General features: G+C 40.1%; 1 protein-coding gene across 1 annotated transcript in view; it reads left to right on the top strand.

The window, feature by feature from the left end:
• LOC115224110 (1-acyl-sn-glycerol-3-phosphate acyltransferase epsilon) overlaps nucleotides 1–20,333 on the top strand; it is a 106,066-nt gene extending 85,733 nt beyond the window's left edge. Inside the window, exons 9-11 of the mRNA XM_036513091.1 lie at nucleotides 5,558–5,681; nucleotides 16,149–16,383; nucleotides 16,467–20,333. Coding sequence (XP_036368984.1) covers nucleotides 5,558–5,681; nucleotides 16,149–16,374 — 350 coding nt within the window. The 3' untranslated portion in view covers nucleotides 16,375–16,383; nucleotides 16,467–20,333. The remainder of the gene's footprint in view (nucleotides 1–5,557; nucleotides 5,682–16,148; nucleotides 16,384–16,466) is intronic.
• Nucleotides 20,334–23,861: the final 3,528 nt, after the last annotated feature.

Here is a 23,861-nt window from a genome sequence, read left to right on the forward strand (position 1 = left end):
CCAGTCTCCTCCTCCACCTGTCCCTTCCACCTCTTCCTCGGTCTATCTCACTTTCACGCTCCATATAATTATTAGTGCAATATATATATATACCGTAAATCCTAGAGTATAGTCCACCCTTGAGTATAATATGCAGGGGATTTTTAGGGTGCTGCACCTCTGAATAAACTAAACCTTGTGTATAATACGCACCCCTTCTCTAACTTGATTCAAGGAGGTCTATATAATGTCTTTGGTTTGTAAAAATGTATATGGTAACATACTTTATTATTATTGTATATATAACATAATGCAAACGTGTAGCTTTTTTGTGCATTTTGTTTGCAGAAAATACAGATATAACAGTAATAACGTTTAATAAATGTTGCTCACTGCAAGTTATGGATGATTCTTTTATGACTTCATTGTTTTCAGGCTTAGCTTAAGGTATTTTTGCGCCCAACATCACAAATAGAAACTCAAACATTGTTTAGAAAATAATTTTCATTTTTAACCTCATGTATAACACGCACTGGGGATTTTGACCTTTAAATTTTGGGGAAAAAATGTGGATTATACTTGAGGATTTACGGTAGTTGAAATATACAAAAACAAAACAAAAGACAAAGATGGGTGTGTAAAGAACAAACAGATGTATTAGTTTAACGCTCGGGAAGTGAGGTCTTCTACGTTTCGAGCCTACACTATTCAATAGAAAGGAACAAAGAAATAAACAGGGAGAGAAAATAAAAAAGGTTTAGTGGCTAGTGATCAATCATGGTGAATGCCAGACAGAGGTGGTCAGACAGGAGAGCTAGGAAGAAGGGAAGATAAAAAATAAGTAGGGGTGATCCCAAAATGAAGGTGCGCGTGCATGTGTATGTGAGAGCATGTATGTGCGTGTGGAAGGGGGCTGTTGATCTTGACATATGCGTGTGTGGGTGCTGGGAAGTGGCCAGTGCTAGTGTGTGATATGATGTGGGAGTAGAATGTGTGGGGTGGGGGTGTATAGGGATGGTGGGTGGGGTAATGATGAAGGGAGAAGGTGGGTAGGAGTGAAGAGAAGTAGGTGTCAGCAAGAGAGGAGAGGTGGGTGGGAGTGAAAGGAGGAAATAGATGTGAAAGAAGAGAGGAGAGTTGAGCCCATGTGGTGCAAAGAGAGAAGATTAATTCCTGTTCACAGTGAAGACGGGAGTCCGGATGGCCCCTGTGCAAGGATAGTCCAAATACAGACAGGTGTTGTAAAAAATGACAGGTAGAGTGGAAATGGCACAAGACCAGGGTGTCGTTGCTGAGTCTGATGTCTCGAAGATGTCCCGTAAACCAGTCAGCCAAATGGCATCCCGTTTGACTGATGTACAGAGGACAGAGAGAGCAGGAGATGCAGTAGATGACGTTGCTAGAAGTGTAGGTGAAGGAGTCAGTAATACAATAGGGTTGATGATGGGTGCCAGTGAGGATGGTGGTGTTGGAGAGGTAAGGGCAAGTGGGGCAGCATGGGTGGGAGCAGGGGAATGAGCCAGGTTGGGAGGTTGGGTTAGGGAAGAAACTGTGGGTCACGTAGGTTGTGAGCTCGTTTGAAGGAGGGGAGGTGTTGGTTAGGGAAGATGTGCGAAGTGGAGGGGTTAGACTGGACTTGCCAGAAGGCTCAGAGAATGGTGCATTGGAGAGGTAGGGTCGAGGGGAAATGGGAGACGGGTGATGGTAGGGCGGGTACGGGAGGAGAGAGCAGATGCACGGTCCACGGAACGTGCTCTGGCAAGGGCAGTGGGGATAGCAGTGAGGGGATATCCACATAAGATGAAGTGGTAAGCCATGAATTGAGACTGAATCTCTCAAAGTCATGGTTGTCACTGTGGAGCCTGCACAGACGGAGGAATTGAGAATTGGGGATGGAGAGCTTGGTGTGTTTAGGGTGGGAGGAGGGGAAGTTGAGGTATGAGCTTGAGTCATCATTGCTGTATGTGGCAGAGCATTATCCTGATGGAAGAACATCTTTCATCTTGAAACCAAAGATGGTCATTTTTCTTCTGGCGCAAGTATCAATGAATGGTTGAATGACCAAATTCAAGCTTCTCTGCTTGTTCCTCAACAGTTATGATGGGATTTTGTTTCTCCAGGGTTTGCAGGACGTCCTTGTCAAAGTCTACAGAATTTCCAGGATGAGGCTTGTCTTCTAGGCTGTAGTTTCTGGCTCAGAATTTCTGGAACCACCATTGACACTAGCTTACGCTTATTGTCTGATCTCCATATTGTATTAATATTGTATTAATATTCTTTGCACTTTCTGTTGTGGTGTTGCCTTTATTGAACTCATAAAGCAAAATATGCTGAATATGCTCCTTTGTTACTTCCATTATAGCTTTGGAAAAATAACTGTTAAAATCAAACTGTACTCTTCAAAACTTGCACTAAGAATAAGGACAAGGTAAAATTACTACCTACTTTTATAGCAAGTTGATGCAGGTAGTTTATCCAGTCCCCCTCCGACTTTTTCTTCATGCAATTGAAAAATCCGCATTATTTATGGGATGACCCAATATATATGTTGTTGTATTTCGGAATGGTCATTTTGCCAGTTTAGCCAATAAAAACACACGCACTATATATTTGGTGTTACTTTGCTTCAGTGTTATTCATTTTTTACATTAAACTTAATCTTATTTCGGCCAGAGTTCTTTCATCACACTCCTGTGACTGCATCAGTGGTCCTTTGCTTTCTTATTTCTTATTTGTGTGTCTCTCCTTACTTAACCATCAGCCATTTTGTATTTCTATTGTATGTCTTCATTTGCGCATGTGTATATCTCTGTGTGTGTCTATGTTTATTTAGTGTGTGTGTGGGGGGGGAAATGCCTGTAATATTTGTATCTTCTGTTTATATACGTTCCTGTAATTTGTTTTTGTTTTTGTTTATTCTTATTTTGTTCATGTTTACATCTACTTATTATTGTTATTATTATTATTATTACGTATGCTTGTATGTATGTATAACAACAATACTAGTAATAATAATAATGATAATAAAAAAAATTTTTAATTTAAAAAATTTTTTAAATTAAAAAAAAATTTTTTTTTTTTTTTTTTAAATGCATATAGTTATTTACTTCCATTTGTTTATTTATCTGTGTATTTTATTTTATTATGTTTTCAGTTTTGTTTATATTGTAACCAGTTTATGGGGACCCTCTTCTGTCATATGTTGTGATGTGTGCTAGTGTTCCATTCCAGTTTCCTATTCAGGCTAGGTTTATCTTCTACAAGCATTATGACCCGTCGTTGCCATGTCATAGTACGAATGAAGAATTTGGGTTTTATCATTCACAGTTTCTAGCCAGAGTTCTGTGTCTAGTACTGGTAGTCTATGGTTAGGGTGTTTAGTTGGGTAGTCTACTCTGGTGGATGGAGTTAGCTATTTGCTGGATGCTCTCTATAGTATTAGTTTCTATTTCTATTTCAACAGTACTCTCTTGTGGAGGTGCCTTTACCACTATATTGATATCATCAACATAGCGAGAGCACATGTTCACAAGTATGGAGTTCTGTGTTAGGCGTTCCTTAAGCCTTCTGTCCCACCATACCATGTAAAGGTTGGCCACATCACTGGCGATACTAACGCCGATGGCTGCCCCCTCGTCCTGGGCATATATTTTACTGTTAAATTTAAACGTGTGGCCTTTTAGGGTAACTCTTATACTAGCTCCTAGTGCATGTGTGATCATTTTCTTTACCTGATGGACATTTGCGGGGCTCCGTATGGCTCTGATCCATCCGCTCCGTCTCTCTATATGGGTCTTCCTAGCCATAGAAGTAATTATGGGTGGTCTACCTCTTAAACGTACTGGGGCAGAAACTACTAAGATCATGTTTATCTAGGTATTCGTTGTCATATGTCAGTCTAAGTAGGAGGCCCAGTTCCTCTGTGTTGACATTGCGGAACTCCACCTTGCTCTCGTTGATCATTTCCACGCACTTCTCCACCGCAAAATCCACGTCGATCGATGGGTATAGGGATACCACATCCATGCTACCCACCATACATCCTGTCAGGTTGCAAGTGTTGTTACAGTCATTGATTCTGTTGAGGAGATCTTCCATGCTGTCACAAACATCAGGTGACATCCAGATTATAGGGTGTATGATCATTGAGAGGAAGTAGGAGATTCTGTAGTTGCTAGCGATGTTCGCTCCACAGACTGGTCTTGTTGGTGGTCCTGCTATAGGGTCAGTGGTTACTTTATGGTCCTTGCGAAGTCCATACAGTGCTGGGATATCGTTGTTCCAGGCTTGGAAATTGTTAGCTGTGCGTTTCTGGGGTCCCAGAACAATTGTCCACATCATCATGTGGGCATTGAGGACCTTTTCTCTCTCCTCATGCGCCTGTAAAGTTGTTACTTTCGTATTGGCGATATGAGGTTGCATTGCCTGGATGTAGTTCGGTAAGCTGTCTATTGACATCCTGCCGGACTTATCTGTGGGAAGGCATACCACCTCTCTGTTCCTCATTCAACTAAACACCCTAACCATAGACTACCAGTACTAGACACAGAATTCTGGCTAGAAACTCTGAATAATAAAACCCAAATTCTTCATTCGTACTATGCTAAACCTATGGCCTCCAAATACTTGATCCACTGGAACTCAGCCATTGCGGACAATGCCAAATTCAATATTTTGATGGCAGACCTCGTCAGAATAATGTGAAATGTGTCCCGCATGTGCGAGCCTACAGAGTTAAAGAGACACATACAACATTTCGTTCACCGCATGCAGTTCTCAGGTTACAGCCATAAAGAAAGGATCAGAGTATACAAAGGAGCCATGAAGAAATTTGATAATATATTATGTAATGATAGGAATGGGATTTGCCCACTCTATAGGAGCAAGTCATGGAACACTATGGAAAAGACTAAGAAGAAAATAGGGAAGGTCAACTCTTGGTATGATAGCCACAAATACCAGAGTGTCCAGTTTTAAATTAAAAAATTTTTTTATTATCATTATTATTATTATTATTACTAGTATTGTTGTTATACATACATACATACAAGCATATGTAATAATAATGATAATAATAATAATAAGTGGATGTAAACATGAACAAAATAAGAATAAACAAAAACAAAAACAAATTACACGAACGTTTATAAACAGAAGATACAAATATTACTGGCATTTTCCCACACACAGAGATATACGCATGCACAAATGAAGACACATACAATAGAAATACAAAATGGCTGACGGTTAGTAAGGAGAGACACACAAATAAGAAAGAAGAAAGCAAAGGACCACTGATGCGGTCACAGGAGTGTGATGAAAGAACTCTGGCCGAAATAAGATTAAGTTTAATGTAAAAAATAAATAACACTGAAGCAAAGTAACACCAAATATATAGTGTGTGTGTTTTTATTGGCTAAACTGGCAAAATGACCATTCCGAAATACAACAATATCTGCTTCAACACACGATTTCACATAAAAAATCTTGCACAACAAATATATAAACGTACCAATATATATGTTAGTAATTATACATTGTAGATTGTATATATGTATATATTGTATGTATATTGCAGATTTTTTATCAGAGAAGAAACCAGAAGTTCACATTCACATCAATCGAATCAACATAGAGGATATTCCTCATTCAGACGACTCTTTTAAAACATGGATGTACAACCAATTTAAAGAGAAAGACATGTAAGAAACCCTAAATATTTCTTCTTCTTGCTGCTGCTGTTAAGCCCCAAATAGATGGTTGCCCTACCATCTCTTTTCTTCTTGTAAATATTTGGAATGTTGTACATACCTTAGAATTGGTAACTATTATTACTAATATTAAGGCAGTGAGCTGGTAGAATCGTTAGCACACTGGGAAAAATGCTTAACAGTATTTTGTCTGTCTGTACATTTTGAGTTCAGATTTCGCCAAAGTCGGTTTTACCTTTCATCCTTTTGGGGTCGATAAAATAAGTCCATTTTTATTATTAAAGTGAGGTTGGTGAGGTTGGTATTAGCTCTTTCCACCTCAGTAAATTTGTTGAAAGGTGGGTGAATATGATGAGGGTAGCTCAGATGTGTTGGCCTTCTCTAAGACGGCACTTGCTGGATGGAAGGCACAAACGGGAGACAGGTGCTTCATTCTGATGTCTTTAGTGGTCAGTGGTGTTCCTTGGTCCCTGGGTCGTACTGTCCACTACTTTATCTATTAGGGAATTTTCTTATCAATTTTCTTTCTAATTGTTATTGTCTACACATGTGTATGTAAACCCCCACTAGCTTTAGCTTTTGTATTGTCCAGATGTTCATTATTGCGACCCTTGTGGCCAACTGGCTGATTGGTAGAATGGGCAGAGCAATGAATTAAATATCCTGTGGTAATCCTGAGTCACATCCCTTAGTGTTTTAAGCCTAACATTCAAACATCTGGACAATGTTGGAATTCTCGGTGTTTTGAGTTTTTTCTCCCTCTTTTCGCCTGATTCCCAAACTGGGGTACGGAAGACAAAATGCAAGGATATGTGACATTTCAAAAAAGGTCACTGGGATTTTAAAATAAACACGATGAACCTAATACAGCAACTGTATTTTGCTGTTTCAATTCCTGTATTGTTGTGAACAAGGGATTTCTGTAGTTTTTATCGCCAGACACAAAATTCGTACAAGTCTTTCAGTTATGAATAATATGTGGATGTGTCTATCTCTGAAACTGTGTCTAGAATTGGGTTCATGGTTAGAAAGTGGCCAGCTCATTCATCTCATTAAAATTATAACAAGAAACAAAATTAAATTAATTTCTTGCATAAACACATTACCAGAAATTTTGCGAGAGGGAACAGTTGAGATATTGACTCAGTATATAACTGGTACCTGATTCATTTAGATCTCAGGGGGATGAAAACAAAATTGGTCATGGTGGGATTTCGACACTTTAAATGTTATCATTCTTTTTTTCAAGACATTAATATCGGTAAGTGAAATTTTTTATTATAATTCAACCTGTTTGTTGTTGTTTAACACCAGGTCATCATCCTTGCTCCTGTAGGTTGATCTATGATCAAAAGTGTTCCAGCTCTGACCATCCTGTCTTTTATATAAACATAGTATTTCTTGGACATCACTGTATCCTGTGTTGCTGTTATTGTTTAACCCCAGGTCAGTCTTGATCCAGTAGACCTATGATCAAGGTTGTTCCAGCTATGACCATCCTGTCTTTTGTTCAGACATAGTGTATCTAGGAATACATTATCCAATGTGCCCTTACTTATTGGTGGTGTTGTTTAGCCCCAGGTCAATCCTGGTGCAGCAGACCTATGATCAGAGATGTTCCAGCCGTGACCATCCTGTCTTTTATTCAGACATTAGTGTATAGCCCAGAGCATCTGTATCAACCCAGTGCACACACCTATGATCAAAAATGTTCCGGCTGTGACCATCCTGTCTTATATGCGATCATAGTGTATCTAGGACTACATTATCCAATGTGCCCTTACTTATTGGTGTTGCTGTTTAGCCCCAGGTCAGTTCTGGTGCAGCAGACCTATGATCAGAGATGTTCCAGCCGTGACCATCCTACTTTTTATTCAGACATAAATGTATCTAGAACTACATTATCTAATGTGTCCTTCCTCATTGTTGTTTAGCCCAAAGCATCAGTATCAACCCAGTGCACACACCTATGATCAAAAACGTTCCATCTGTGACCATCCTGTCTTATATGCGATCATAGTGTATCTAGGACTACATTATCTTTTGTGACCTTGTTTAGTCATGTCTCTCTTGATCCAGCTGACCTATGATCAGATATGTTCCAGCTGTGACCACCCTGTCTTTTATTCAGGCATAGTGTATCTAGGACTACATTATCTAATGTGTCCTTTCTTGTTTAGTCATGTCTCTCTTGATCCAGCTGACCTATGATCAGATATGTTCCAGCTGTGACCACCCTGTCTTTTATTCAGGCATAGTGTATCTAGGACTACATTATCTAATGTGTCCTTTCTTGTTTAGTCATGTCTCTCTTGATCCAGCTGACCTATGATCAGATATGTTCCAGCTGTGACCACCCTGTCTTTTATTCAGGCATAGTGTATCTAGGACTACATTATCTAATGTGTCCTTGTTTAGTCATGTCTCTCTTGATCCAGCTGACCTATGATCAGATATGTTCCAGCTGTGACCACCCTGTCTTTTATTCAGGCATAGTGTATCTAGGATTACGTTATCTAATGTGTCCTTCCCTGTTGTTGTTGTTTAGCCCCAGGTCAGTCCTTGTCCAGCGGACTTATGACCAAACACATTCCAACTATGACCATCCTGTCTTTTATTCAAACATAGTGCATCTCGGACAAATTACTTACTGTGTCATTCCTTGTTGCTGTTTAACACCAGGTCTGTCCTGATCCAGCAGACTTATGTTCAGAGATGTTCCAGCCGTGACCATCCTGTCTTTTATTCAGATATAATGTATCTAGGACTACATCATGTTAATACTGTGTTTAGTCTGCTTGCACAGTCTATCGGGGTATCTTTTGTGGTCCAAGGCAGAAAAAAGGCCTTGTGAGTGGATTTGTAGACTGAAAGAAGCCATCGTATTAGGACAATTACTCCCCTTAATTAATTACCCCCTCTCTAATATGTAAAGAAGTTTTAAATCATCATCTGTTGTCTTCAGTGGGGTTATTGTCATCATCATCATCGTTCGACCGTGGTCGAGACAATGAAATTTACCATGCTATGCCAGACTTCACGGTCCATCATGGCATTACGGAGGTCCTGTTGCTGGATGCCTGTATCCCTGGAGATGACATCAGGGTAGGAGAGTGTGCGCCCTCTGGTATTGCGAGCAGATGGCTTCCAGAGGAGAAGAGCAGAAATTGCCTCGTTTTCAGCTCTACAACAATGTCCAGCAAACTGGACTCTCCTACCTTTCACAAGAGATGACACAGGTAGTAGTTTCCCATATATTTGCATTTTGGTTGGATGACGCTTCCACGAGAGATTTTGAGCTCTCATAAGGAGGCGAGTGTAGGTTCCATCCAACCGCCTCTCAAGCTTCTTTGATAACGTCCAGGTTTCTGAGCCATATAACCCATATAGGAGTTATTGTACATGGGATGTCTGCATCTCTAAACAGAAATGAGCTAAGGGAAGTAACTCAGTGCCATGTATTAGAATAATGTAGGCAGATACTGGTATGTCAAATACCACACGATAAATTCAGGTTTTATTAATATTATCTTTGCCTCTGGAAGTTGTATCAGAAATTGCCGAGTGGCAATTAAGACGATTTCCACTTAAGAAGGGGAGATAATCGCAAGAATTTAAAAAAAAATTGGATCTTTACCTTTTGACTGACAGATTTAAAAAATAATTTTTTGTAACTAAATACTTTCAAACTTCGGACACTGGTAGAATGTGTCATATAAAATATCTTTTTACTCTTAGCGTTTTTGAGAAAAACTTATATTTACGAAGTTATTTCATGTTAAAGTAGTCGTATTTCAGTAATTTCAACTAATCAATGACGTGTATTCAGCTGAATAAAATTATTGCATGAATGTATGTGTGTGTGTGTGTATGTGTATATATATATATATATATATGTGTGTGTGTGTGTGTGTGTGTATGTATGTATGATAGATCGTTAGCTCCTACACACATTTTTTCTCTCCTTGTTTTTTTTTCTGTGCATCTTTCTGTCGAAGAGCGTAGGCTCAAAACGTAAAAGACTTGTTCTATTTCTATTCCTGAGCGCCATACTAATACAATTGTTTGTTTGCACTCCACCTGCCTTCGTCTTTTGTTTATTTTCATAAACCTTCCCGTTATATATATATAATACACACACACACACACACACACACACACACACACAACCGCTAGCTCCAGAAGTTTTTTTTTATTCTCTCTGTTTATTTTCTTGTGTTCCTTTCTGTTGAAGAGCATAGGCTCGAAAAGACTTTCTCACCTACCCAAGCACTAAACTAATACACCTGTCTTTGTCTTTTGTTTTTCTGTATTTATATATATATATATTCTGCATTAAATTTACAAATAGTGACAAGTGACAATTTTGTAAATAATAACACCTTTAAGCTTATAGATATTATTATTTACTCTTTACTCTTTTACTTGTTTCAGTCATTTGACTGCGGCCATGCTGGAGCACCGCCTTTAGTCGAGTAAATCGACATATTCTTTGTAAGCCCAGTACTTACTCTGTTGGTCTCTTTTGCCGAACCGCTAAGTGACGGGGACGTAAACACACCAGCATCGGTTGTCAAGTGATGTTGGGGGGGGGGACAAACACAGACACACAAACATATACACACATGCATACATAAGCTATGGACACATAAGAGGTGCAGCAATGTCAAAGGTAGGCTAACTGGGAAGATAGTTTTTGTATGTGGCAGATGCTTGGGAGCATTAACCTCCGAAAATCTGCAGAAAACAACTTCCGTCACTTTCCAGGGGGAAAAACTAGAAGTAGTTGATAGCTTCCGTTATCTAGGTGACCAAGTCAGTAGTGGGGGTGGGTTCGCTGAAAGTGTAACTGCTAGAATAAGAATAGCCTGGGCAAAGTTTAGGGAGCTCTTACCTCTGCTGGTGACTAAAGGCCTCTCACTCAGAGTAAAAGGCAGACTGTATGATGCATGTGTACGAACAGCCATGCTACATGGCAGTGAAACATGGGCCGTGACTGCTGAGGACATGCGTAAGCTCGCAAGAAATGAAGCCAGTATGCTCCGATGGATGTGTAATGTCAGTGTACATACTCGACAGAGCGTTTGTACCTTGAGAGAAATGTTGTACCTAAGAAGCATCAGTTGTGGTGTGCAAGAGAGACGATTGCGCTGGTATGGTCATGTGGCGAGAATGGATGAAGATAGGTGTGTGAGAAAGTGCCAATCCCTAGCAGTTGAGGGAACCCGTGGAAGAGGTAGACCCAGGAAAACCTGGGACGAGGTGGTGAAGCACGCCCTTCGAACTTTAGGCCTCACTGAGGAAATGACTTGCGACCGAGACCTTTGGAAATATGCTGTACGTGAGAAGACTAGGCAGGACAAGTGAGCCCAGCCCACTTATGAATGCCTTTCCTCCCTTGGACACAAAGACCTGTTGAGGCAAGTGAAGTCGATATAGAACCTCATCCGACGACAGGCACCCATGCCAACCCTCTTTGCTTGCGAAGACATGTTGGGGCAAGCGAAAGCGAAATCGAAATCGAATTAAAACAGCCAGGATCCCTGGTCTGGTGGTACGTAAAAAGCACTATCTGACTCGTAGCCGATGCCAGCGCTGCCTCGACTGGCTTCCGTGTCGGTGGCACGTAAAATACACCAATCCGACCGTGGCCGTTGCCAGCCTCACCTGGCACCTGTGCAGGTGGCACGTAAAAAGCAACCACTACACTCACGGAGTGGTTGGCGTTAGGAAGGGCATCCAGCTGTAGAAACATTGCCAGATAAGACTGGAGCCTGGTGCAGCCTTCTGGCTTCCCAGATCCCCGGTCGAACCGTCCAACCCATACTAGCATGGAGAACGGACGTTAAACGATGGTGATGATGATGATGAAATGAAATTAATAACAAACAATTTGTGTCTATTGTTTGTTCTGTGGTAACCCATCATCTTACACTATATTCTTCGCACGGGGTACACAAACACTGTTGGACTTCATGAAAGCAAATGCTAGCAGGGCGTGATGAAGGGGTACAGCAGAAGAAAAAACCTGAAAAGGTTCGTAGTAAATAAACTTGGAGAGTAGAACCTGGTAGAAGTTATCTCCCTTGAAAATGCGTCTGGTCAGAATTACGTCCGCTTCAACTGAATTAACTCAATAATATATGTTGAGTTGTAGAGTTCCCCACCTCTTCTATTTATAGATAGAGTTTATACTCCAGAATAATCAAAGTTTCTTTATAACCCTCAAATGTCAAGTAATGTGTTGAATTTTATTTGTGTGTGTGTGTTTCGGACAGGCTCACCTTTGACATGTACAGCTATGTTCCCATCTTGTATATATATATATATATATATATATATATATACATACTGTTGTTTTCTGGGGAGAGTCATTCTCTTTATAATTTAACACACTCACTGGTAAAATTTCCACTTATTTCCTTCTTTATTTTTCTAAAATTTTCGTTGCGTCTTGCAACTTTTTCAATAGTTGTTGACTCTGTTATTTACACTGCGTTCTTTTTGTTTGTTTGTGTGCATATGTATATATGTGTGTACATTTGTATGTATGTATTCTGCATATTCATGTGTTTGCATGTCAGTGTTTGTGTGTTCTTTCGTTTGTGTGTTTTTTCGTGTGCGTGTATGTGTGTTTGCATGTGTGTATGTGTACCTCTGTCTCCTTGTGTGTGCTTGTCTGTTCATATAACCTGTGTACCTATCTGTATGTTGATCTGTTTACTTTCATATCTATCTGCTTTTATACATGTGCATGTACATATATATATGCATACACTCGCTCACACACACACACACACATACATACATCTATCTACATAGCAGCCCATTAACTATTCTACTGTACCTGTGGATATGCTATATATATTTCCTATTTAGTATTGGGGCAGTTTCATTTATGAGGGCATACTCCTGTATTTGTCTGAGTGTTGGGTCCTTTGGGTGCTTGGATAAGATGTGGATGTCAAGTTGACCCAGGTTGCCTCCATGTTGGTCCTTGACATGTTGGTAGAGTATGGAGGACTGTTTTTTGTCGTCATATTGTCTCAAATGTCCATTTAGTCGTTCCGCAATGCTCCTAGATGTCTCCCCTATGTATGTCATATTCATGTCTTTAAAAGCACCTTCTGTGCATCTTATGCTGTAGACTACATTTCTAGTTTTACAGTTAATGCAAGGGCTAATCCTATATACCATGCAGTTATCATTGGCGCATATGGTATTCTCAAAGGGGTACGTCCTACATAGTTGTGATCTGATGGAGTTACCTGGCTTTTCAACAATTTTAATGTTGAGTTTGGTCTCCTTTAGAGCTTTCCTAAATCTACTGGCTAGTTCTCCATGGGCTGTGGCCTCTACAAACACCTGTCCTTGATATTTGTCAGTTTTATACCACATGTTCACCCTGTTTGCTGTGTCACAAGTTCTTTGTATCCTATTCCAGTCTTTGTTTCTATATTTAGGGCAGGTACCACTGGCATCATTACATATAATGTTATGATACCAGTGTTTCAGCATTACAGAAGTAGCCATGTGCACAGCATGACTAAAGGGACCTCTTGACCTTGTGTTTGCCCACCCACTAACCTCTTTACAGTGATAGAACAAGATAGGCAGAGGTATGAATGATAACATTAAGTCATGAGTGATGAGTGATAGAAGCACTCTATATTCTGATGATCTTGCTCTAATTGCTGAGTCACTATCAGAACTGGAGGAGAAGTTTCAGGTGTGGAAGCAAGGATTAGAATCGAAGGGCCTTAGAGTCAGTCTAGCTAAAACCAAAGTCCTAATAAGTAGGAAGGTAGACAAATCACAAACGTCTTCAGATAGATGGCCCTGCTTGATATGTAGAAAAGGTGTAGGTAGAAACTCTATAAGATGCACCAAGTGTAAGCTATAGACACATAAGAGGTGCAGCAATGTCAAAGGAAGGCTAACTAGGAAGATGGTTTTTGTATGTGGCAGATGCTCAGGAACAATAAACACTGAAAATGCTCTGAGACCAACTTCTGTCACTTTCCAGGGAGAAAAACTAGAAATAGTTGATAGCTTCCGTTACCTAGGTGACCAAGTCAGCAGCGGGGGCGGTTGTGCTGAAAGTGTAACTGCTAGAGTAAGAATAGCTTGGGCAAAGTTCAGAGAGCTCTTACCTCTGCTGGTGACAAAAGGCCTCTCGCTCAGAGTAAAAGGCAGACTGTATGACGCGTGTGTACGAACAGCCATGCTACATGGCAGTGAAACATGGGCCGTGACTGCTGAGGATATGCATAAGCTCGCAAGAAATGAAGCCAGTATGCTCCGATGGATGTGTAATGGTTGAAGATACTTGTGTGAAAAAGTGCCACACCCTAGTGGTTGAGGGAACCTGTGGAAGAGGCAGACCCAGGAAAACCTGGGACGAGGTGGTGAAGCACGACCTTCGAACTTTAGGTCTCACTGAGGAAATGACTAGAGACCGAGACCTCTGGAAGTATGCTGTACGTGAGAAGACCCGGCAGGACAAGTGAGACCATAACCCGTGGCCTTCTACATGGGATGTAGCCAGCCTACTTATGCATACCTTCCCTTCTTGGGACACAAAACTCTACTTGTGAAGGCCTGTTGAGGCAAGTGAGAATCAGAATCGAAATCAATCAATGGAAATTGCAGCTGAGTTACCAGTGCCGGTGGCACGTAAGAGAACCATCCGAACGTGGCCATTGCCAGCGCCGCCCCGACTGGCCCCATGCTGGTGGCACGTAAAAAGCACCATCCGTTCGTGTCCGTTGCCAGCCTCGCCTGGCCCCCGTGCCGGTGGCACGTAAAAAGCACCATCCGTTCGTGGCCGTTGCCAGCCTCGCCTGGCCCCCGTGTCGGTGGCACGTAAAAAGCACCCACTACACTCATGGAGTGGCTGGCGTTAGGAAGGGCATCCAGCCGTAGAAACATTGCCAGATCAAACTGGGCCTGGTGCAGCCTTCTGGCTTCCCAGACCCCAGTTGAACCGTCAACCCATGCTAGCATGGAAAGCGGACGCTAAACGATGATGATGATGATGATGATGAAGTATCTACAATCAAGATAATGTGAGTAATAAGTGTGAGGAGAGGGGTAAGGTGACCCAGGGGAATAGAGTGAGGAGATAGTGGTTAGGAGATCGGGGAGAGAGAGAAGACGGAAGGGGGAGAGAGAGCCAGGATGTGGGTGAAAAGGAGGTACAAGAGGATAATGGAAGACAGAGTGAAAGGGGAGGTAGATGGTAGTACATGAGGGGAGGATGAGGGTGGAGCATAGGTCTAATGATGGGAGAGGATGAATAGTGAGAATGTTGGTGGTGGTGGGAGGGGGATTGGATGTAGCCGGGTCCCATGCAAATGGATGGATAAGGATGACAGGAAAGTGAATATAAACATGTAAACATCTATAATAGACTTTGGGGTGGTTGGTGTAAAGAAGGGCATCCAACCATAAAAACCCTGCCAAAACAGATACAGAAGCCTGGTGCAGTCTTCTGCCTGGGCAGCTCCTGCCAAACTGTCCAACCCATGCCAGCATGGAAAGCAGATGTTAAACGATGTTAAACAAGGCTTTTGAGGAAAGAAACTTGTTCACAGTCCCACACCAAGGGACAAACCCTAAGCTTCATGCTTGCAAAGTAAATTCCCTGATCCTTCCATGCCCATATTCAATATTGTGATGACTGTGTCTCTTCTTTTCTGTTCTTCATGTTGTTTAATCCTGTAGCCTTCTGATTACTCAGTCAAATGTAATGTTTATTAATTCACATTGTTTTCCATTAATGAAATCTTATAGATTTGAAATTTTGATGAGGCAACTGTTTATTTTTAGAATGACATTGTAGGGTAGGTCCTGCCAGTTTGGACATAAAACGGGTCAAATATTTGAGCTTAACATGGCTATAGTAAATGTTAACCTTTAGCATTCTGATTACTGTCAAATATAATCCTTATTTATTCATATTATTTTTAATTAATCATGCTTTATCTTGTAGCTTTGAGATATCAATGATGTGATTGTTTAGTTTTTGAACAGCATTGCAGGGTAGGTGTGAGAGGCTGGATCTGGGCTAGTTTGAACACAAAAACAGGTCAAATATTTGGGCCACATGTAGCTGGTTTAATCCTTTAGCATTTAATCTGGCCCAAATATTCTTCTTCCTGTTTTATGTTTAAACTGACCAGATCCAACTGCTCACACTTACCCTACAATGTCATTCTAAAAATATACAAACACACTATTGAAATCTTGAAGCTACAAGATAATGCATGATTAATTCCAAACAGAATGAATAAATGAGCAATGCATTTGACGAAGAAATCTGAATGCTGAAGGGTTTAAGTGGTAAAGAGTTAAAACATAACACACACACAAACACACACATTTTATGAACAGACAAGAAAATATTAAATATTAATAACGTTTCCAATATAATCTGCTATTTTCCATTTCTTTCAGTTTGTTGTCCCACTTCTACAGTTCGCATCAGAAAGGCTGCAACATGCGGTTTCCTGGTGAATCTCTGATCTCCAGGCTGAAGCTGCGCCAGACCCTGCCGTCCTTGTTGGTCTGCTGCTCCCTGCTTATGATTAGTCTACTCACCGACTGGGGTTACACGGTCTACTGGCACGTCATAGTGATAGGCAGCGCAGCCGGCATGGCCTGGATGACGGTGAGGTCGTAACATCTGAAGGTCAAGGGGTTGAGTTCAAGTCTGGGCCTGGTCAGTGGTATGCTGGCGGTTAAGGGGTGGGGGGGTGAGGATGATTATTTGAGGCCAGTTATTAGGGGTTAGGGTGGGATGTTGTTGATGGCACTGGAGGAGAAAACAGGACAGGGTATTCTGAGATGGAGGATCAGGAGGAAAACTAAAACTGGGGGTGTGGGTGGGAGCGAATAGTGTTGCAGTGACACAGGTGGGGGTGGAAATTGTCTGTTGATGATGATTAGGGGTGTTGGTGGAAGTGGTGGGGAGTGACTGGGAGTCAGCCATCAGTGATGGGTGGGAGTGATGTCAGTGGTGGAACTAAAGCCTGTGGTACAACACAGACACTACTAACTGTGGTACTAATGCCTCTGGTACGAGTACCTACGGAGGTGGTTGTTGTCCTTGTTAGGTTTATTAAAGATCATCCAACAGAGAGAGATCAACATCCAACACATCAGTATTGCAGCACCTGAAAGATAGGTGGTGATGATGATGATAAGAAGAGTGAAACAAGGACACAAGAGGATTTTTTCTCAAACTGGAACCCTGGTCCAAATACTTGCAACAGAGAATACTCTAATAAAGAGAACCAAGAACTGGTGGTAGTGTTATTGTTATTGTTGTTATACCCTCTTCAGCAGAACCATAAACGAGCAGACCTAAGTACTTAGACATTCCAGCCACGACCATTTTGTCTCTACATCAGTCAGTTCTTTCAGTCTATGGTCTCTGTTCACCAACATCTCTTTCCTTTACTGTGTGCATATATATGTACACACAGACATAAGTGTATGTGTATAGAGGTACATGAAATACCATATAAGGTAAATTTTTGATTTATTGAAATTCTTTACTCTTCCAGAAGCTGTATCATAATTGCCAAATGGCAATTAAGACCAATTCCACTTGAGAAGGGAAAATAATTTCAAGAATTAATAATTTTCTCCAAAACTGCCATTAAGGATGAAGATAAGAGGACAGTTATGAGCATATGTTTCTGACTCAGTAACCATCCTCAGCACAGCAGTTGTCTGATCTTATTTCCAGCAGAATTAGTCTTAGACTTATATAAAAATGAGTGGAACAATTTATGGCCTCGGTAATTTGCTTAATTTAAATAAAAATGAACTGAGGACATTCAGATACAGGAAGCAGTGCGGTGCAAAATAATGATGTGGATATTTCTTCTAAGCCTGTTGTTGGAGTCTAAAATATGAAACACATTTGCAGATAGATTTAGTCTCTATTCTGTTGACTTTGTAAATTGCAGTAGACGCCTTTCCTATTCCAGTGCACGGGGAGAATTGGGGGTCAATACACACACACACACACACACACACACATAAATTTGAAGTATAAGATATGGATTCAGAGAATCATGTGGTTATCACAGAATGCTCTTATTGCAGGCTAATCCAAGAACAGATATGTGTAGTGTAGAGTGTCCACACAGCTGAAAAATCTAATCAATGAAATTATTTCACAAAATAATTCCATCAATATATATAATAATAATAATAATAATAATGATAATAATAATTGATGAAAGAAACAGAAGATAGATTTGGCATTAGTCTTTATTCAGTATGACAAATAGTATCAACTCATCCTGCAACTCTCCTTTATGGGCAGGATTTTGTGCATCTAATTGTGTTGCATCAACTTGTGCAGTTTGTGTCACATCAGTCTGTGATGCAACACTACTAGATGCACAAAATCCTGCCCATAAAGGAGAGTTGCAGGACAAGTTGAAACCAGCATCGTACTGAATCGACTGGTGTTAAATCCATCTTCTGGTTCCTTCATCAATTATTATTGAGGAATTCTTGAAGTGGATCCAGTGAAAATGTACTCCAACCATGGATGACACTGGGTAGCCCAAACTGTGAAACGTGCTTTACTCAACACACTGACATACATACCCATTAGTTCAAAAAATTATGTATTTCTTCTATCAGTTGAATATTTCCTTTGAACTAAAAAGGAAATCAACAAGAACATCAACAACCAAGGAGGAAGCCTTTGTACGGTCCTCGACCTGCTAGAAATAGCAGCCAAATTTTTTATGAATCACATTAGCTATTATGATTCATGGTTGAGACATTTTGATGATTGGTCTGCCTGATTGCGTCTGACCTTGGGCTAAACTATCCCAACAGCTTATGGTACAGCATTATTCTATCATTCAATATTGAAACTGTAGCAAGTCTCTATATGGTTGTTTGATATACTAGAAGTAGCAGCCAGATCTCCATCATCCGCTTACTGTTTGTCACAAATATAAGGACTGCCACATGGCGTTACATAATACTGGACATGCAAAAAAAGACAGAATGGTCAAAACTGGAATGTCTTTGATCTTAAGGGGTCTGGTCTGCTCTGTTCTGTATTGACCTGGGATTAAGCTGTCTACAACAATAACAATAATAGTTAATAAACCTACCATAACATCATGCTCTACTACCTATGTAGTGGAGGTTATATTTGAATTCCTGGTATAAATACCTGTTCTGCTTACTCCTGTATCTGTAGGAGAATGCCAGAATATAAACTTGGTTTTATGGTACACGTGTGTGTGTGTATTCATGTATGCGGATATTTATGTTGTTGACTTTGTGTGAAACAGTACTGAGCTACAAGCAGTGAAGTCTACTGCTGTCCCTGTTCATTAAATTTTGCCCCTAGCTCTGTACTTTAAAAGATGAGGGAATAAGAATATTCTTTACTTGAAAAACAGGTAAGGGTTAGTTACAGGAATGGCATCTGGCTGTAAATTGCTACCTCTGTCATGTGTCTTCATATAACTATTTTAGCATGGAAAAATGGATTGGAAATAAACATACACACACACACATATATATATGTATATATATATAAAATTATTAAGGTGGTATGTATGTACATTAATATATATTAGCTGAGACTTTAAGTTCCACATGATGGCTTATTTAACCAAATTGGTTGTCTAAACTGACAGGTAAAACTTCAAAGTCCCAGCCAGAAGTGAATTTCATAATTTGACTCTGCATTCGGTATTGAGCCTTCCCATGTACAATAGATGTTGTTCATTATATTTAAACTAGCTTTAATATAATAACCTTCATTTGACAGTTATGTGTGTGTGTGTATAACATTCCCGTATAAGTATACACACACACATACATGCACATGTTCATACAAACACAATATATCAATGTGAAAGAATGTTGATTTGTGTGTGTGTATCTGTAGATATACTCATGATTTTTAGGTACGTGATATTCTGTTATGCAACCATAATATGAAATATATTAAATGTTTTTAGAAGTCAATACCTTGTTCTCCTGTGTTAGCAGTGCTATTGCATCACTTGTTAAGATTATCTCTACAGAGTTTCTATAGAATATCTGTAGACATAAACTTAGCAAAATAATATGCGTATCATTATCCTCCTCTCATCATCATTGTGACATCCTCTCTTCCATGCTTGCAGGGGTCAGGCAGAATTTGTTGAGATAGATTTCCTAAGGCTGGATGCTCTTCCTGTGCTAACCCTCACCCAATTCCAGGCAAGGTAGTTTTTTTTTATCCTAAATTGGGACATGTTTTTGTAGAATAATGCAAATGAATGACACTGCTTGTAGAACAGTGACACTCCTATACAACTACTACAGAGTGTCAAGACGAGGAGACACACACTTGCACATATATGTGCGTGCATATATACATAAATCTATGTCTTGTCTAAGCTTTCACTCCATAACAGTTTATAATATTGGTAAAACAATCCAAATTTTAGCCACTTCTGTGATGTGCTTTCAAATAGCCACAACAGAGGTGGACAAATATCTCGTTTCTTCTCTCCATCGACAGAAAAAGTTGGTGTATTGTCTTCAGTTAATATCAGTTATTAATCAATATAAATTAGAATGTGATTTACTGATGCTTCTAAAGAAAAGAAAACAAAAACAAGTATAGCCAACTTAGACCGTAATCTGTGTTCCTGGCAGCCTGATTGAGGGCTAAAAGACAGGCTTTTGTGGTGATCCTTAGACTTGGTGAAACCCTTGCTCAACCACACATATCACAAGCACCCCCCCCCCCCGCGGTTTTACTCTAAAACTTGTTACTTCATTATCAAGGTTTCTTTGAACGTTCCATTGAGTGAGGGGAGATCCTATGTGGACAGCTGACATGCTAGAAATAGCAGCCAAATTTTCCAATCATTCTTTCTACTGTTTTAAAACAAAAATGGTTTACTTAGAAAGAAGAGGGGCTTTCTTCCTTCCATGCTTTATCTATAAAGAAAAGGTCCTTGTTTTAGTCCCTTTGATCATAGTGCCACTTCATCAAAGGTGACCTATGGTTAAACAACTTGTCTCATAACCCTCTAGTCAGTCAGCCTGTTTGAAATAGCAGCAAAATCTCCCTCAAACTCCTATAGATGGGACAAACTCATTGGATAATTTATTCTTAGATATGCAGATGATCGGATGGTCAAGGCTAGATAGCCACCAACTGAAGGTAGTCTGTTCAGTCAGGGTTAACCTAGGGTTAAACAGTGAAAACAGCAATCTCAATGATATCAGGTTGGTGACAAAGACAAAAATATTGATAATAATAATTTTGGCACAAGGCCAGCGATTTGGGGGGAGAAGTTTAGTTGATTCCAACAATGACAATGCTCAGCTGGTCCTTATTTTAATGACCCCTGGAAGATTGAAAGGCAAAGTCAACCTTGGCAGAATTCAAACTCAGAAGATAACAAGTCAGAAGAAATGCTGCCAGCCATGACCCTTTATAATAATAATAATGGTTTCTGATTTAGGTGCAAGGCCAGCATTTGAGGGGAGGGGTAGTAGTCAATTCCATCACCATCACCACCCCCACTCATGACTGGTACTTTATTTTACTGAATCCATTCAAATGCTATCAAAGTCATCTTTGCTTTCATAAAATACTGGGGGTTAATTTACTCAATTTCTAACTCCTCCCCTAATTTTGAAGCCCAGATAAGAAGTCATCATCATTTTATTATTGTTATGAAGTTTACAAAGCTGGCAGAATTGTTAACACGTTGGTCAAAATACTTTGTGGTGTTTCATCCTTGTTTACATTCTGAGTTCAAATTACACTTGAGGTCAACTTTATTTTTCATCCTTTAGGGTTCAGTAAAATAAACACCTGTTGGGCATTAGGGGCAGTGTAATCAACCAGCCACTTCCATCCAAATTTCATGCTTTCTGCCCAGAGTAGAAAGGATTATTATCATCATTATTATTATTATTGTTACTAAGACGGCAAGCTGGCAGAACCGTTAGCAAGCTGGGTGGAATGCTTGGTGGTATTTCGCCCGTTGCTATGTTCTGAGTTCAAATTCCACCGAGGTCAACTTTGCCTTTCATCTTTCGGGGTCAATGATATAAGAACCAGTTGAGTACAGGGGTCGATGTAATCAACTGGCTCCCCCTCCCGCAAAATTTCAGGCCTTGTACCTATAATAGAAACATTTATTATTATTATTATTATTTGCATTCATCATCATCATCATCATCATCGGATACAATGATCGTTATTGTTGCTTTTGTTTTTATACAGGTGTCCATATTGTATATTCTGTAGTAGGGATGACACAAAGATGAATGTTATTATTATTATTATTAAGGTGGCCAGCTGGCAGAATCGTTAGCACACTGGACAAAATGTTTGGTGGTATTTCGCCCATTACTATGTTCTGAGTTCAGATTGTGCCAAGGTCGACTTTGCCTTTTATCATTTCGGGGTCGATAAATTAAGTACCAGTGAAACACTGGGGTCGATGTAATTGACTGTCCCCCTCCCCCAAAATTTCAGGCCTTGTGCCTATAGTAGAAAGGATTATTTTTATTACAAGGGTAGCTGATAGGCAGAATCCTGAGAGCTTTGGGAAAAATGTCTTTAAACATTTATTTTGGGTTTTTACATTCAGAGTTCAAATCCTCCTAAGTTAACTTTAACCTTTCATCCTTCCAGGGTCCATGGAATAAGGCACCAGTGAATTACTGGAATTGATTCAATCAGCTGCCCCTTCATCTAAATTTCAAGCCCCAACACTATATTGGAGACTGTTATTATTGTCAAGGGGTCAGCAGATTCATGAGATGTTGGAGAAAATGCCTTCAGCATTCAAATCCTTTAGTGGGGGGATACCAGTCGACTACTGGGGTCAGTGTAATAAACAGTCATCTCCCTGTGATGGTTGTAGGGTTTGAACTCAGAATGTAAAACACTGGAATAAACACTACCAGGTATTTAGCCCTGCCATTCTGGCAATTATGTCATTCTGTTAATTAATTGGTAATTTTTGTTTTTATTGGTCACCAGAGGTTTAGATGCTGGGGACAGGACAGAGGGGGAAATGTAAAAGAAAAAAGTTGGGGTGGAGCAGGATGGTGGTTCCTGGGGTAAGAGGTTGGGATCAGCAACAAGAAGAATGACGTAATAAGATTCCTTCTGCTAAAGGCGCAAGGCCTAAAATTTTGCAAGAGATGGGGGAGGTGGGGTCGGGTGAGGGGGAGCTACTTGATTACATTGATCCCCAAATGCTCAATTTATTTTGTCGACCCCCCCAGATGGGTAAAAGGCAAAGTTGAACTTGTTGGAATTTGAACTCAGAACGTAAAGCCAGAAAAAGTGTCACAAAAGTGTCTGATGCCTTGACAATTCCACCAGTTCGTTACCCTTGAGATAATAATAATAATAATGATGATGATGGTTTCTTACTTAGACACAATATTGAAGGAATGAGGGCTGGGCATTGACCTCAGTACTACATTGATATTATATTTTAGCAGCCTCTTTGGGGTGAAAATCAAAGTTAACCTCAGCTGGTTTTGAACTCAGAACATAGAGATTGGAAACAAATACTGTAAACTATTTCTTCTGACATTTTAACAATTGAACCAATTGATTGCTTTTAATTAAGTTGGTAATTATAAGAACAACAATAACAATATTGAGCTACCAAAATAACAATAAGGCGATAACATTGAAATAGGGGTGGTTCAGGTGCCTCTGGAACAACCTGACATACCCATAATTTAAAGCTGATTTGTTATTTTCTACTTTCTTTTTGTTTTTTTAATTTTTGTGTTTGTTGATGTATCTATGAGGGATTGGTGTCTGTTGGTAGGATGGTTGCTTCCCTGATCACACATCCCACCCCACTTCCAGGTATACTACACGATGATATTTGTTGATGGCACCACCTATGGCAAAGAAAGGGTTTAAGGACTTTTTTCCCTGTCACCGTTTCAAATAAACACCTTTAAAGTTACATCATAGTAGTCTCCCCTCCATAGTCTGAGAAAATCGATTTTGCAATTTCTGGCTGACTGACCTGGCACAAACTGAATTGTTTATAAGAGATCAAATGTTTGTGCTGTACAATAACACATTTCCTCCATCAAAAACTGGCACTGCATAAACAAGTGCACAGTGTTCCA

The sequence above is a fragment of the Octopus sinensis genome, linkage group LG24 (assembly GCF_006345805.1).
Source record: "Octopus sinensis linkage group LG24, ASM634580v1, whole genome shotgun sequence".
Classification (NCBI taxonomy): Eukaryota; Metazoa; Mollusca; class Cephalopoda; order Octopoda; family Octopodidae; genus Octopus; species Octopus sinensis.